The sequence below is a fragment of the Alnus glutinosa genome, chromosome 8 (genome assembly GCF_958979055.1).
Source record: "Alnus glutinosa chromosome 8, dhAlnGlut1.1, whole genome shotgun sequence".
Lineage (NCBI taxonomy): Eukaryota > Viridiplantae > Streptophyta > Magnoliopsida > Fagales > Betulaceae > Alnus > Alnus glutinosa.
This window is the reverse complement of record NC_084893.1, coordinates 4,649,890-4,667,689: the sequence shown is the minus strand read 5'-3', so window position 1 is coordinate 4,667,689 and position 17,800 is coordinate 4,649,890. Positions and strand designations below refer to the sequence as shown.

The 17,800-nt window shown below is 37.2% G+C and overlaps 1 protein-coding gene and 1 pseudogene across 2 annotated transcripts; both read right to left on the bottom strand.

Moving 5' to 3' along the window:
• Nucleotides 1-528: 528 nt before the first annotated feature.
• Nucleotides 529-4,025, bottom strand: LOC133875160 (mogroside IE synthase-like; annotated as a pseudogene).
• Nucleotides 4,026-4,824: 799 nt separating this feature from the next.
• LOC133876454 (uncharacterized) lies at nucleotides 4,825-14,223 on the bottom strand. 2 transcript variants are annotated; one of them, XM_062314733.1, is made up of 2 exons: nucleotides 13,971-14,223; nucleotides 4,825-6,024 (listed from the first exon to the last, which is right to left on the bottom strand). In XM_062314733.1, exon 2 carries the CDS (start codon nucleotides 5,861-5,863, stop codon nucleotides 4,889-4,891), a length of 975 nt encoding a protein of 324 aa, XP_062170717.1. In that variant the 5' UTR covers nucleotides 5,864-6,024; nucleotides 13,971-14,223; the 3' UTR covers nucleotides 4,825-4,888. The 2 variants fall into 2 exon arrangements, with proteins under 2 accessions (XP_062170717.1, XP_062170718.1); XM_062314734.1 differs by having other exon boundaries at nucleotides 4,825-6,020.
• Between the last annotated feature and the right edge of the window lie 3,577 nt (nucleotides 14,224-17,800).

The window sequence follows — 17,800 nt, the reverse complement described above, 5'->3', positions numbered from 1 at the left end:
CTTCAGAGCTTTTGCTCACCACAAGCCACTTCCTGCATGGAACTTTTGATACCTGATCCTGATCCATGATGTTCATGGAAATTATTGTTTGATATTAAGGTTTGTGAAATGTAATTAAAGAGTTCTTGCTGAGGAAGTAGTACACAGTAGGATGTTTTGTTATGACATTTCAAAGTGAACTCTTTACAGAAGGATAATATGTTAAGTCGGCATCTGTTGCATTGACAAGTTGAATCCGCCTGAGCCTCCACATCTACTGAAAAATAAATCCTTCAAAAAATAAGGGTTAAATCTAAAAACGGTCTTTGTGGTTTTCGTGCTTATCAAAACACTCCCTACATTTTAGAAAGTAATAAAATTGGTTCTTGAGCTTTCTAAGTTTATAAGATTAGTCATTTCGTTCACATGCCGTCAGGCTCGTTTGCCACCTATATATCTTTGTCATATCAGCATATCCCCTAGATATAACTTTAAATAAGATATCTTGCATGAGCCAAATAATATGTCGGAAGATATGTATCAATGAGATGCTCAAATGACAAGATTGCAGGGCATACCCATGCAATGATCTTTAATTCATTTTAATCTAAAGTTCTTGTTGAACATTGAAAGGGAAAAACATATCCCCAAAAAGGTATCTGCTGTGCCCTACTTATTATCATCTAAACAAGTTTATTATGTTCATCTAGTGCCATCCAGGATCAAGCTTTCTTCCCCTCTCCTTCCACCAACTTGCCCACAAAATCATCAATGTTCTTATCCGAGCTTCCACCTAAACTAACAGCTCCTATTATAAGATTTCTCCATTTAGTTGCATTCATCATTATCTCTTCACCTTTTTTTCCTGCCATAACTTCCCTTATACAGATCTCTAGCTCATCCCTGGTAACAATCCCCTCTTTGTTCTTCTTAGCCTTTACTCCCACTTGCCACAACTCCTCGATAAACTTAGCATTAGTAGGCTGGTCACTCCACTGTGGCAGTGCCACCATTGGCACCCCTAGGCTCAAGGCCTCCATTGTTGAGTTCCATCCAGTGTGTCACAAAGCAGCCGACAGCCGGGTGTGCTAGCACCTCTAGTTGGTTGCACCATGGCACAACCAACCCTCTTTCTTCTACTGAATTAACAGTTTCAATTGATAACTTGTTTCTGGAATCCTTTGCAACCAATAGAAAATTCATGTTGCTCGCTATCAAACCCCATGCAAGTTCTTCAGCCTGCTTAGCTGTGATGTCTGCCATGCTTCCAAATGATACGTATATCACTGACTTTGGTGGTTTAGTCTCTAGCCATGTCAAGCACCGGTCGCTGCCAAGCTCCCAAAGACTGGCTCCGTAAGCTCTGTCTTCACTGATCTGTTGGTCTAGGTAGGCTGATGGCACCATTGGACCGATCATCACCAAGGGCCATAGTCCCCACATGGCTTTCACTAGCTTTTCAACGGCCAATGAAGAAAATGAGAAAGATATATAAATATGCTACGCTTGTTAGAATATATGATTGTAATTAGATTTGATATTATCTCCACCTATCCCAATTCCCTATAAATATGATCCATTTGTAATGTAAATATAATCAAAGAATAAAAGCATAATGTAGCCTATTAGACTTTTTTGTAGTAGTGAACGTAGGTGTCTAACATCGAATCACCCGAAAATCCATTGTCTTTGTTTTTTCTATTTCTTCCGCTATTTTCTTGTTCTTTTTTTTTTTTCTTTTTTCTTTTTTCTTTTTTTCTATTTCATTATGAATTTCTTCAATACTTACTGCTTAACAAATTAAAACTAAAATGTAGAATTTTGATAGATTTGACCCCCTTCTTTTATTTTTATGACTTTTTGTAATCCCTTACACAAGGATTCATAAAATACCGGATCTCCACCTACTCAAACAAATTATTGATAAAACTCCAAAATGGCATTTTCTTTTGAATCAATTTTTTTTTTTTTTTTCTCCTTATCATTCAAACAAAAAATAAAAAATAAAAAATAAAAAATCAGGGAAGCAATTATTCTCTAGAATTTCTCTTTCTCTCTCTCTCTCTATCTCTTTTTTTTTTCTTTTTTTTTCTTTTTTTTTTTTTTCTATTCAAACATGAGAAAGGGGAAGGGGATTAAGCTATAATCCAACCGAACCATAATGGAAAAGGCAGCAAAAATAGACACAAACAGAGAACAGAGACAACCTTAGTACAAAGACTTTTATTTATCAAAATGGGTTGAATTTAGTTCACCCTAAAAAAAATAAAAAAAAATAAAAAAAAAAAGAGGAAAAAAAGGAAATTAAGGCAAAATTATAAGTAAGAACTAAAGAAAAACAAGAAAAGAAGGTCAATATAGTAAATAAGAAAGATAAAATAATTGAAGTGGTAAAAGAGAGGAAGGCAAAAACAAAGTGGTCCCACACCGGGGAACTGCTGAAACTGAGCATTTGTCTGATTTGTCTCTTCCTCTGTTTTCATCCCCCCATGATCACTCAAACAGAACCCCTGCAACTTCTGCAACCCATCGGTACACTCTCTCTATTCTCCACACACAGAAAGAGAGTCTGTGCGCCACTTCTTCACTGCTGGCAGCTTGTATTAGGATGTTCCTGTCATTGTGTTGTGTATTTTTTGTTTCTCCAGTATAGTTTTATCTTTGTATTGCTCAAATTTTACCGGAATTTTTTAGCTAAATGCGAGATAAGCCCTTTTTTATTTTGTGAGTGTGCTTAATGTAAAGAGAGGCCCCAATGTAATTCCTGTAAGGTTTGGGTTTCTGCCAAGGCAGCTGTTTGTTAAGTCAGATCCTTCTGGCTTAGAGTTGTAGGATCTTGTATCCCTTTCTCATTATGTAACCCTTCGGACTTTTTTCAGCAATATATTGAGTAGCATTTGCTACTCTGTTCAAAAAAAGAAAAAGAAAAGAAAGAGAGTCTGTGCGTTGTTTGTGCCTGCCTATAAGAACAGACCTCCCAACGGAACTTTTCCTTTTATCTGCTCCTCCTCGTGACCTACTACTAATTCTGCACAGAAGTATATCCCATCCTCTCTTAATTCTTATCCCTCCCTTCTTTCTCTCTGTCCCAGTTTTCATGCTTCCATTTCTGTGTGTGTACTCAGAGTGTCTGGTTTCCTTATTGGGTAACTTTTCCTTCTGAGATATTTATCATTCGTTTTGGTCAAAACCCATTCTCATCACTGTTTGGGTTTCTTCGTCTTCTCTAGGGGTTTGGGTTGCCCCGTTTTATCAGAGGTTGCAACATCTTCTGCTTTTTTCACAGAATGATTGAGACCTTTTGGTTTCTGAGTGTGTTTTTTTTCATAGACTTTTCCTGAAGATTTTGATACGTTATAAAAAACGATTTTTTCTTTTAAAATTTTGTAGGGTTTGTAGTCTGTTCCTTAATAAATACATCTTCTAATTCTTGGCTTTTTCTTCCTACTATTTTTAAGCCAACAACTTTTGTTGGCTGTACTTTCAGGGTTTAGGGTTTTGTACTTTTTTCGTTTTTTTTTTTTTGCTTTGCCAGTTCTCTCAGTGAAAAACTGTAGCAAGTTTTGAGCTTTTCTTGAAGCTGGGGCTCTTAATTACAATCTGATTCTGAAGACTTTCAGCTTGTTCCTGAAATGGGATTACGCAAGTCAGATGCCCAGAGTTTTGTTTTGTCCAAGGCGTCAGACGCGTGAAACAATGGCGCCTGAAATGCCCCGGGGAAAAAAAAAAACACGAGTTATACAGACCTCGTCCCCAGCTGGAATCCGGTGGTAGGAGGGGTTGTTGAAGGATGCGGCAATTATGAAGACTGGTTTGACGGCGACGAGGAATCCAGCGACAAGGCCGCTGACGATCTAGCCCTAGGGGCTTACGAGGGAGATAGAGAAGCCGTTGGGGACGGGGAAGGACACGGTGCCTAGGAAAAAGGTGGCGGAGATGGAGAGGATGTCGAATTGGGAGTGGAAGGTGACGGTGGCACCGAGAGTTGGGGAGAGCTGGCGGAGGGTGGCGTTGGCAACGGTGCCAAAATCGTGGTCACCGAGCATGGTACAATCTTCCTAGATTTTGTTCACCAAAGAGATCAGGTTCTCCATTTCCGATCAGAGCTGAGCCTCTCACTTAGGCGTCAGATTCAGATCCAATGGTCAGAGAGAGATTTGAGAATCTGATACGCCAGTTCACACACATACACACACACGGAGGGAGAGAGAAAGTTTTGTGTGTCTGTGTGTTTGAAGGTTGTGAATAAGGCAGCGAATGAAATGCGTATTGTATTTGGAATTTGGAGTTCACAAAGAAGAGAACATGCTGGTGTTGGTGGTGAAGCTTAGAGAAATTGCTGGAAGTTTGGATTTGTTTATAATAAATGGGATGAGGGTGTTTTAATAAGCTATATAATATAATAATAAGATACCACTAAATAATGGCTAAAATGCTAAAAAATAAAAATAAAATAAAAATTCCTATTTTTTTTGGTTTAAAAAAATATTTATTTATATTAAATGATAAATTATTTATTTATACGACTAATTTTCATAACTCTAATTATTCTATATAACTTTTCATATTTCAAATAATTTTCTATCATTGTTTTCCGTGAAAAATACTCTTATACAACTAACACCCGGCCATAATTTCAAATACAATTCAAATTATATCAATTATTCAAACATCTTTATTTGTATTGAAATTCAAGCACTAAATTAGTCTTTTAGCTCAGATCAATGTTACATTTTTTCTGCCTTTATTCTAAAATTGTTAATACACACGACACTTTAAGTCAATTACCAGTTAATTAATATGAAAAATTCTGCAAGTGACATTCCAAGTTAATTATTCTTATTAATTAACTTCTGGTAGCTGTTTCCTTTGGAATTTTAAGCTTCTTTTTCAAACAAGAATGACAAAACTATTCATCAGTTGGTATTTTCTTCGTACGGGGATTGATGCATGAAACATGAAATGCTTCTTCACAATGATCACAAATAAGCATGTTCAGTGTAGTTTCTGAATGACCGCAAATCTTGCATGACCGGGAGCAGCTTCTTCCACTACTAGTTCCTGCATCCTCAGCAGAATCATGAGTTTTGGTAGGCAAAACTCCTCCAAACACCCCCTGGCTTCTAAGTATAGAAATGCATAAATCGTTTTCTGAAAGATCTTGCCCCTTGACTTCCATCACCATTACACTAGATGAGGAGCACTCACCAGGGTCATCCATTTCAGTCATCATGGAAGCTGAAACAAGTTCCATATTTGATTTTGATGATGAGCAACTGTCATTTATACTGTCCACCTCTAAAACTTTTTGCCTGATATTTTTGAGTGCTGCATCAGAAACATGCTCTTCCCCAACTGAACATCCATCGATAGATTGTGAACTTAAAACATGGGGTTCTTTTATGCATAAAGGAGGAGCCTTGATGGGCACTCCAACAGTTTGACTTTCATGCTCAACCTGAAAGCCCACAAGTTGCTCCTTGGCTACCACAGAAGGTGCATCAGAACTTATGACTGAAAGGCAATCAGCACTTCTCTTTGTGTTTGCTGCAGCCTGTGGTGAAAAAATGGTGACTGAGTTTGCCTGTAGCTTCCTTCGCCTATATACAAAATTTGGCACACAAGTTTCAGATATTGTGCTAACAGTTGATGGCTGCGCATAGCTCCTTGGAAAATTTAAGGAGCTTGGACTATCAGCCATCTCTTTTCCTTCTATAATTGATTTAGCCTTTCTGCACTGTCCATGAGAGTGTTTATCACAATTTGGAATCCGAAAAGTTTCAGTGTCTGCCATCCAATCACATAAGGTATCTTCTTTACCATGATCAGATACAAAAAATAGAGCAGCTTCAGTTGAACTAGGAAGGGAACTCTGCATCAACATTTCACCCAAGACAACTTCACTAATATTTGGTGTACGTTGCTTTTCAACTGCCAAGGGAAGACAATGAAAAACTCCCTTCTATGTTTCAAAGTTGATATTTATATAAAAATAAAAAATGAAATGCAGCCTCAAAGTATCCTCCCTTTACCGCATCAACCTTCCTGGCCATTATCCCAAAAAAAACATAATAAATAAAAGCGTACAAGGTAAAAAATGGTAGAACAAATGAGTGCATTGCCTACCTAGTAAATTCTTTGATTGAATCATAATAAATGCATAGGTGAACAAAAAAGCCAATATATTTCAATGTATTGTACTCCATCAAATTTTGCTCGTCCCTCTTTCCTTTTTGGGATGTCCTGTAATAGATGTCCACTTTCTTATACTAACTTTTAATTTTTGAGGTAGAATAGTGTTAAACATAGATTAAATAGGGGTAGTTTTGGAAAGTGATGGCTTTTTTATTTTCATTTGAATGCAAAAATTTGCTCCTGAAAAAAGTTGGGTTTATGAAGATAGGAAAGTGAAATGGCACAAACAAGGTTTATCACAGACTACACAAATAAGCACCCTCAAACACTTCAATTAGACTCCCATCTCAACACCACTGACTTGAAAATTTATAATCAAAACCCAACTAACATCTTTTTTTCTTTTTTTTTGATAAGTAATTGCAATTTATTAAAAAAATTCTTTGCTAAATTTTGACAAAAATATTTTTCAAAATAATTTATTCATTCATTATAAAATTGATACTCTTTACTTAGAAACCATCTTTGGGCCATGACTAACAAATTAGATAAAGCTTGTGTACTTTAAACCGAGACACCTCATATCTACACTGACAATTACGATAATAGTGTCATTTGAAAGATTAACAAGCAGAGGACAGCTAGGAAAAAGGGGGGAAAAGAAAAAAGAAAGAAAGTATTAGCCAAAAAAATGTTTCATGACTATTGAGCGAATTCTCCATTTTTTCTCAAGTCAACATATTAGAGCATCCCTAATGGCTTATCTAAATTTCTATCTAAAATAACTAACCAAATGCTACTTTTTCTATTTTAAATAGTCACTTTTCAAAACATCATACATCCGCTTATCTAAATTCTTTCTCTATTCTATTTTTTTTTTTTTTTTTGATAAGTAAGAAGAACTTTATTAAAGAAAGCGTAAGGCGCCCCTAAGCACACAGGGAAAACCAAAGCTAATCCAAAAAAAACCCACAAAACCAAGGCCCCATAACACAAAGGAACCAAAACAAGCTACAAAAGAACCCAACTAAGAACAGTACTACCCACTACCCAACAAGGCACAACAAACCTACAACATGTGTGCCTTGCCTTTCCTATGCCTAGAAGGGTAGTTCGCGTCACCATAGTTGATGGAACTATGCAAATTTATAAGCTCCCTTTTCCCTTTAGACTTATGGCGCGCAAAAAACTGGAACTCCTCTTCCATGGCATCCCGAATAGCCAGAGCCTCCTCCCCAAAATCCCCATCCATCGCCCAATCTAAGGGCAAACTGTCCCAATAATCATCTTCATCCTCCTCCCACACCACAATCTCCCCATTATGATCAAAACCAACTGGCCAATTACGAGATTGGGAGACACCATTAAAGCAACCACTCAAAGGGGACGAAGGACCTACCATCCCGCCATTGTTGACCTCTTGAAGCGCCACGGGAGGGACTAAAATCGGGGGAAGGTTGAGAAACCCCTTCCTAAAAAGGCCTTGATTCACTGGCGTCACTGACATCTTCATTGCAGGAGGCTTTGCCGCCTTCTCAGTTGGCAGCTCTGCACCTGTAACCCTCTTATCAATGAAGCCAATTGACATCTTCACGGCTTCCATAGAGTCAGAAAGTAACCCATTATTCCACTTCACAGAATGCCCTTCCCTCAAATTTTTTGCCCTCCTGTAGTAACACTGAAAAGGATTAGAAGCCACCACAGGGAGGGGAGAACGCAGCTTCTCTCCCAAAATAGTTGCTCCGGCGAGAGACAGAGGGGCAGCAAGGGGTTTAGGAATCTGAAGCTTCCCCAAAGGAGTGAACTTGAAAGAGACAGAAGCAGGATCCGCCGGAAAACCCATATCTGGTGCCGGAGAAGGGGGAAAACCGAACAAATTAGAGGCTGGAGTCCGGCTAGAAACCGCCAGAAACACCTAGGACCTGCTCGACTCACCCCCAGAAGAAACCTCCGTTCCTGAAACTGTCCCTGTATCTGCTGCCGACGAGGGCTCCGGCCTAGAGGAAACCCCAACAAAAGCCGATGAAACTGGACTCGCGCCCTCTTTAGCTCCCAACACTGTAACCTCCAAACCCCCAGGAGGAAGCCGATTCAGAACCAACCCAAAGGACACCTCCAGGAAAATCGGGTCAGAACTCTCCTCACAGCCCAGCCCAAAGCCAAATAAAACCCGGGACCCAACTTACGCCACGTCCGCAATCTCGAATTTTCAAAATTCAAACGAGAGTACTTACCCTGCGAACGTACAGTCTGGTCTTTGTCCAACAGATCAAGCGGGTGAGCCTCCAAAGAAAGGCAATCCACCGCCGATCTCGGAACAGCCTTTGCATGCCGCACCGCCGAAAGAAGATCAAGCTCGCATGGTGTCGCCAACGAAGCCCTTAACCAGGACCGACCCTCACCCACTAAGGGCATCGTCTTCGCAACAGTGGTCGAATCCGACCTCAAAACCTCTGCAAAAGAACGCCTCGTCCACTTTGGGGCCAAACCCAGAGTCGGCCGAACATCCTCCACCGCCTTCTTCTCCGATGTAGATGAGGAGCCAAGCTCGCCACCCACCGAGACTGAGAAAAAATCTACAACCTTTCTCAACTCGTCGGAGAATTTAAGCCATCCCCACCCTCCACGGCCCTCGGGGATAACAATGGACCCTTTCCAACTGCCCAACCCGAATGTTGTTGCCTCTAAATAGCGCCCAGCTTTATTCCCACCTCTTCGAGCAATTAGGACCTTTGAACCTTCTCTGAATGACTTAACAAAATCTTGCTCTGCCAGGAGACCCAACAACAATTCCATAGTCGACGCAAGCCACTCGGAGCTCTGAGCATTCAAAAAGACCACCCCCAAGAAATTTTTCCTCTTCTCCTCCACCCTCAACGTCGACGCTCCACCCAAAACCGAGAAGGTGAAAGACTTCGACTCCACTAAGAAAATCTTATCCATCTACGACGCCCCCGGGACTACGATTACCAACCCAAAAAACTACATCGCCAAACAAAGAACCACCCAACGAAATAGATGACCGAAATACAAAGCTAGACGACCAAGCAGGAGGCTAAGAGAGATAGAGAAAGTGAGAGGACGGAACAGAAATCGAACCTCTAGGTAGAATCCTCGTTCTTTTTACACAGACAACATCAATTAGCTAGAGAGAAGCCCCTCTTTCTTTCTCTATTCTATTAAAATAATCTTCTTAATAATTTTCTATTCATTTATACATATATATATATATATATATATATATATATATATACATATATATATATGTATATATATGTATATATATATATAACCATCGTCCATTCTTTTCCCATGCATTAAAATGTGTTGACGCTAATTTATGCAAACTCTTCTACGACTCAAATTATTGGCATCAACTCATAAAATGGACAATTTTCAATTACTGGCACAAATTACTGGCATTAGCTAATTAATGCAAACTTTTCCCACCAATCCAATCAAATGCACAATTTTCAATTCAAAATTTAAATGCAACAAATATTTCCATTTGTCCAGTTTCTCAACTTTCCTAGACAGAGCACAATCATTCGAATTCTAAAAGAATTAAACGAAATAAGAGAAAGTTCTAGAAGCCACAGGCTTGCACATGGCGATCGGTGTTCAAGATTGGTGATGTACTTCTGGAATACGTAGGTGGCATAGTAACCCACTGGCCGGCATTTCTGACGATGCCGGTGCATACACTGTCATCGGCGTCTAACATGTGGGAATTTGAAGCAAAATATTGGCTTGGCTAGGGGATGAAGTGATGAGAGGGTGAGAGAGAAAAAGGAAGAGGGAGAAAGAACTGAATAAACAAAGATAGGGAGGGAGAGAGAGAGAGTAATTAAAAATTTATCCATAGAGCTACAATGCTTCCCTACATTTGGGTAAGCATTGTATTTTGTTTTTTAATGAATAATAAGAATTTTATTAAAAAACGAAGAATCCCTCGTATACGAAGAATATACAAGAAAGCCAAAGCTCTAATAGCTACTACAATTTAGAAAACAAATCAGATCTACCAAATTCCCTGAGGGAAAGTTATGAAGATAAACAATAGCTCAATCCAGAAGAAATCTCAAAAATGAGAATTTAAGAAGAAGCACATTGGTCTCACTATCCTTAAAGAGCCGACGATTCATTTCTCTCTAAATACTCCACATTAAGAAGGTAGGAATAACTTTCCAGATAACTTCTCTAGGATGTCCCCACCCAAGAAATTTCCAACAATTGAGAAGATGAAGAATGTTCCAGGCATTGTAGATTAATGTAGATGAAATGCAAAATGCATTTGGTTTAGAGAACCGGATGGAGATATCTTTTTGGGGTTTGGTTGGCTATTTTAAATAGAAATCCAAAATGCATAAGCCATGGTTGATGCTCTTATGCCTGTTTTGAATATATCCGAGCAATGCATTTGAATCAAACTCAATAGAAGAAAACTTTTAGTGAGCTTGAGAACATAATTTAAGCTTGCATGAGGACTCCTCATAATCATAGAAGTCAATACTTGTTCAAGTCTCTCACTCTATAGACCAAATTGTAGCAACACAAGATAGCTATAGTTTATACAGCTTCATGACAAATACAAGTGCCAGTTAAATTGAATCAAATAGGGATGTGAATGGATCAGGTCAAAACCAAATCCAATTTGAACTTAAACTGATTAAAGTTCGATGCAATATTAGATCCAAAGGTTTGAACCCAAATCCTTCTCAATTTTTAATTATAATTAAATAAAACTTGCAACTAAATAGATTTGACTCAATTAGATCTAAATCTAATTGAAAATCTGAATATATGTCAAAGAGCTCTAGATCAAATGACACTACCTCCCTTTTCAACAGGGTGGAGGGTGGATGTGAGTTCAAAACCATGTACATCAGTGACTTACCAAAAAAGAAAAATTACATAGTTATATAACTTTCTTTTTTTTTTTTTACTAGGAACCTATACCCACACCCAATAAGTAATCAACCAATGACTTCAACTACAACCTTATAGGGGGAAGGGGGGTAGTGCTATCTAGGCTAAACTTGGCCTCTTTATTAGAAAACTTCAAGTACACGTATATCTCATAAATATTCAGATTTGGATCAATTCCAGACCTTCAAACATTTATGTGACTTCAGAATCCATTACACATTTATGAGTTCATTGAGGCCAACTTTGAATTTGGACCTTATTGTCTATCTCAATATTGAATTTGAATCTTACTAGAGCTACACCCAGAACTCACTAATGGAAAGTATGCATAACACCGCATTGTTGCCAATGTCAATGGCAAGTAACCAATAAATAGTATGACAAAAGAATCCACCAACTCCAACTCTGAAACCTTGTTTGCACTCAAAAAACTTAAGAAACCATAGCAACTCCTCTCCTAACAAAAACATTTACCCTCTTATCTTCAACTATAGGAAACTTCTAAATTTAAAATAAAAAATCACCATATAATTTAGAATCAATGTCAATGTCATCCAAACAATAAAGAGTATGAAATAAAAGCATCCACCAACCCCAACTCTAAAACCTTGTTTGCACTAAAAAAACTTGAGAGCCCAAAGCAGCTCCTTTCCAACTAATGCAAATTTCTTAATTTAAAAGCAAAGTCACCATATAATTTCAATCAATTTCATTGGCAAGCAACCATATATATGACGTAAAAGAATTCACAAACTCCAACTCCGAAGACAACTCGAGATACCAAACCAGCTCCTCTCTAGACAGATCCATATAAATCTTCACCACTACCCTCATATGTTTTGAATGGAAATTCCTTCTTTCTTTCTTTTTCCTTTTTGATAAGTAATTGCCCAAAGGGGCATTTTTTTGAATTAAAATCAAACCCTATAGCAAATTTCTTTAATTAAAATCAAAGCCACCTCAGCCCCCCCCCCCCCCCCCCCCCCCCCCCCCCCCCCCAACTACTGCTTATATTAAAAACAAAGGAGCTGAAAGTGACTGAATTATTCTAACTTATTTCCTTTTTTGGTTAAAGTGGATAACACTTACATGATGTTATGAAACTTCCTGCTTTGGACTGATTTGCTCTAGATGGTTCCAATTAGATTCATTTATTGACGATCAGCATTGTTCCATTCTCAAGAGTCAGCAAAGACAAAAGGACAAAAAAACTTTGAAACGTGAACATATTTTCAAGAATCATTCTCATTACATTTTATTAAAAACAACTTATAAAGCAAAAAGATGTTCTACTTTCTTTTCTGTTTCCCATTAAGGGAAAAGATTACCAAATACAGCATGTCCCCAAAATTATTGCTGAGCTTCTTTTTTGTCTTTTTTTCTAGCTGTGTCAATTTTCTCGCCCACCATCCAATGCTTAGGGGAGCGAAGGTGCCATTTGGCCCAAAGAATATTGCCAAAAATGTTCTTAATTATTTAATAAGAAGCCCATTCAAGGTAACAAAAGGGGAAAAAAAATGTCGTTTAAGGGTTCTCCATATCTCAAAAGTGTTGGGTCCTGTCCAATCTGCATCCTGGAAAACTTTTTTTTAAAGTTAGGGTGCAAAAGGCGTATCTAGATGTGTATGATATGTATCAGCATCCAATGCATATGGATGGGACAAAAAAGCCTCCTCCATAAAATGCATGTTCTTCTTCAATGTTGCACAAGAGACCCATTAGGACCTACCCCAAGAATACAGTTGCCAATGATGACTATAAAATATGCTTCTTCGCTTAGAAGCCCATCTTATTACCACCTGATCTACAATTTCAGATGGTTTTTTGCAGATCATGTGACCTGATCTACAATTTCAGATGGTTTTTTCGCAGATCATGTTCATGAGCTTTTTTAGTTAAATAGAGGCTTTGAGTCATTTAAATACTTTTAACTATGCGGATATATGCCATTAGGATTAGGATTAGAATAAATTACGGGGTCATGGTTTAATGTCCCTCGGATTTCAGAGTTTTATCTTCTCGTAAATAGAGGCGATGACAATTGAGAAATTGTTATAAGTGAAATTATCTTTGGCCTGTCAGTTCTTTTGAGAACTCTAAGGTGTTACTTCTTGCAGTATCCTGACAAGATTTTTCTTTGTTTTCCTCTAAGACACTTAAACTTCAATGGAAAACTGAAGTATATCTACATCTTATCGCACTCCCAACTACATCATCTTAGATGTAATCCTTTTCATCCCCCATTTGATTTTTGGAAAGACCAAGGGAAGGCTTAAAAACGGTTTCGTTTGTTTAAGAGGTGTCCAGCGTTCCTTTACCACCTACTAATCCCCAGACACATGTAGTCCCTTGCTCCATGCACACCAGGTGATTAGTGGAATAAAATCTCAAGTGGTGGCCAACAAAAGCAAAGAAGTAGGATTCTCACTTGGACCAACACTTTCTTGGGCAGTCCTACCATAAACCCACTCAGCCAAATCCATCTTTAACTAGTTTCCTTTTATATAACTTCATAGAGATCCAAAACAAAGCCCTAAAGATACAAAATCCAGGGGTTTGCATATGGGATTATAAGCACAGATTAACAATTCTACTTTCTTTCTTTTTATGGATAATAATATTTCGAGACTTAAACCCACATTCAATTGTCTATTAAAGTTCTATGCCCATAAAAGTTTCCGGTTTCAATAATCATTACATAGCATTAGAATACCATCCCATCCGTGTCTTAATCAGGTACCATCATAAACAATTAAAAGTCACTTAAATATCAATCCCCAGAAAAGCAAGAACCTATAATAAAAACGACAAGTTAAGGAATAAAATCCTGTAATTTTCATACGTTAATGCTCAGACAAGAATGATAAATTTAACAAACTGGAGCAATAAGATTATGCAACTGAAAAACAAGCACAACCAAGATTTACCTGATCGGAGAAGGCATAGTCTGAGAAGAGGAAACCAAGCATAGCCCTAGAAGAATAATCGAAGGGCTTGCAATGGGAACTCTTAAAAAATTAAAAGGCTCTTTTTCTCTCTCTCTCTCTACTCTATATCCCAAATAGTAGTTTTAGCAAAAAGACGCCATTTAAAACTACAGCAACGACACGCATTCAGGCCTCCCCCCAAGCGCAAATACAAAGCGCTTGAATCTCTCATCCCCACTCTCTCTCTCTCTCTCCCAACCTCTTGTTCCCTCTTTCCCTCTCTCTCTCTCTCTCTCTCCTTTTTTATGAAACAAATATCACTCGTGTGACCATGTCCATCCTATTCTGAGTCTCAGTTAAATAAAATAACTTGTTAAATATTTTCTATTTTAATGTTATGCATCTCTAGAATTCAAATTTAATTATGTTATAACTAGTTAAATAAACACCGATTCCTAACTCTTGCTCTTGCACAATGGATTAATATTAGAGGGAAATTATCAAACACAAAATGTGTTTTTATTTAGCTCCCTTCTAGCAAATTGATGCTAAAGGATTTAGAGTTAATAATAGATAATTAGATGGAAGATGCCTTTTAAAACCCATTAACTAAATCAGATAAAGTAAATTTTGGTTAGTTATTTTAGATTGAAATTTAGATGATCCGCTGTGAATGCTCTTAGAGGGAATTACCAAACACAATGTGTTTTTATTTAGTTCCCTTTTAGCAAATTGATGCTTACAAAAGGGTTTAAAAAGAAATTTCAACAATAAACAAGATCATAGCAAAGAAAAGAAAGTAAGATTGAAGCTTAAGGATAAAAGATCAATTTCTAGGCTCCAAAAGTCCAAGAACTCAAATCTTAAATCTCATATATTAGAGAAAGGCAATCTAGAATGACTTAAAAGAGACTATTACAATAGTTTTTTTGAACTCTAGAATCTATAGTCCTTCCTGATACGAAATTTATCATTTTTTCAAGACCCGTGAGATGCGAAAAATAAGAAGACAAAAATTAAATCAATCACACACGACACCAAGATTTAAATGGTCCCTTAATATGAGATACGTCCACTAGTGGAACTCAAAACCTTAATACACCTAAATCTCACTATCAAACAATAAAGATTATTTCCCAAAAGACAGAAATACGAACTCTTTTTTTGCTAGAAACAGATGGCGGCTAGTCTCCATTTTTCTCTCTCTCTCACCGTAGCACCCTTTTCTTTTTCTCTCTTGTTTTGGCTCCTCCAAAACCAAGAACAAAAGAACCTTATAGCGCTATATTCATATTCATGTTCGTGCTCCTCTTTTCTTACAATATAAGAAAACCGTTATGTCTTCATACTCCTACTACAAGTTGGTTAAGGAGTCCAAATACTAGTTAGACTTGGAGACAAAACCGAAACATAAGAGGAAGAGACCTGCTCCTAATTCAAGTTGCACAAAGCACTTCCTCTCTCATACAACAAATAAATCTTATAGTAATGCTATACTACACAACGGTGTGATTAAACAGTTATCACGCTGCTGACATGACACATGCCACATCTGACTTATTTAAAAAAAAATAATAAAAAAAAAACAAAAACAAAAACCTTTTGAAAAAGTGCGTGAAGATATTTTTGGTAAAAAATCATTCCCTCTCACAATAACTCATTTCCCACCCAAAATTTCTTCCCTAAAATTTCTCCCTACCGTGCGTTTGCGATCTTTACCATCATCACCGACCACCTCCACCACCTTCCGTCAGCTCCCCCAAAATTGTTGGGGTTTATGCCCTAAATCCAATGTATTATTGACATATAAGTTTGTTATGAATAAAGTTGTTATTCACTGATCTATTTTGAGCATAAGGCATATGATATTTTACATGCTTAATATTGATTATGTATATTTTGCATGTGAAATGCTCTTTGATTACATTGAATATGGTCTATGGTGTGAGTAACGGGTTATCACACAAGGTCTTTGACCATAATTCTTGTAGTCTTAAACATTGTATAGTTCGCAGTCGATAATGGAATTGGGCATTCCATTTGCGAAGACTGTTACACATAAAATCTTTGTGATTTATCTTGATTAGGCGAAGTTAGAGGCTTTGGGTTGATGTGTAGGTATTACGCACTGAACGGGCCATGTGAATTATTTTTCCACTAAAATACTGTCAATGGAAAAAATTCATACTCCCAATATTACTTTTGATATTGATTCTAAATCCTAAGAGAATTGTGTACTCAGATGTGAAGTGTAGATCACTTTGATGCATTTATGAGTAAGACCAAATTAATGGTCAACATTCTCAATATGTTGAGTGATCGCAATTAACATTGTAAGAAAGTTTTTTTCTCAAGAAAGAATCCAAGTCTTTTATTAAAATGATAAGAAATTTTCCTTTGATATAGATTTTATGGATTGAATTATTCTCAGTCACTAGTTGGAGATACCAAAATGCTAATGTACATGTGATAAGTCCTTCACGAGTACGAAAAATAATAAATAAAATCAATGACTCAAGTAAAAAAAGGTAAGGAATTAAATGACAATATCTTGGCTTTAATTCTGCTACGGAAGATTTGATGGAGGAATCAAAATTCAATATTAAGTAAGTTTAAACGATTAATTGTTTTAATAAAAAATATAAACTAAAGTGCAATTACAATTATTTAGTGGAATCAATTGTAATTAAATAGTGACTTGATAAGTTGAAACTATTTTGGCTACTTTTTATTTTTCTTTTAGGCCCCTCACCATGCTGATTTATTTTAACTATATCATACTTTTTATTTGATGGGCTGCTTGTTTTTATTTATTAAAAACAGGTGTTAGAAAGAAATTGTGCATGTGATGCAAAAGGGGAGATTGGACTTTGGGATAAAACACAAGCCCAAAGGAGATTGCAGTTGACACATGGGCTAGACAATTTTTCCCTAGTCCCATGCGTCAACTCCATGACGTGGAGAGCTAGGGTTTTTCCAAACCCTAGTTGTCCACCCCTAGGGAAACTAAAACTTCTGCTATAATTTTAACTACATTGCTTAAATCTCACACTCTCTTAGTATTCATAGCCTATAAATAGATACATCTATAGCTCTTCAAAAGATAACCAACTACTACAATTCTTTAGTTTTTACTAATAACTAATATTATTGAGTTAACTCTCAATAATAAGTTTAAGTTTTACATAACAAGTTGAGAGCCCACTCTCTTAGTTATCATCAGTCATTGGTGAGAAGATCTAAAGGTCTCATCACACGTTCTTCATCAAGGAGCAAGTTGCAATTTATTTTAAAATAGCATTATTTTTCATAAAGTTCGATCTTGGCTTAGGAATTTTATTTTTTGCTGCGTAAACATGTTTTTGCAAACTAATTCCCAACAAAAATTTCCCTCCACACCATGGCCGACGACAACCTCCACCGCAATGGAACTAACGATGAGCTCCACCACCGCTGGGAAGAATGCAATTGCCGCTCGTTCTGCAAGCCCCATCTTGACGCCTTCAGGCACACCTCCACCAGTTGTGACCCTTGATTCTGGTAAACTAACATTCCTCAAAAGTTTTCACTTTGGTGTAGTAGATCACTAATCCTTAGGAATTGTGGGTGCGTGCTTCTTCCTCCTTGTTCCTTCTTTGTTTCTCGTGCTCTGTTCTTGGATTTGTGCCTCTTGTTCTTGGTATCCCATCATTATTTGTGCTCCTATATGGTTGTTAATCCTTGTTTACTTTTGAGTCATGCTTGTCCTTGGTTAGGAAATACAGGGTGATGTGTGTTTCCTATGGTTTTTGTTTTATAATTTTGAATCCATAATTGTTAATTTCTAGGGT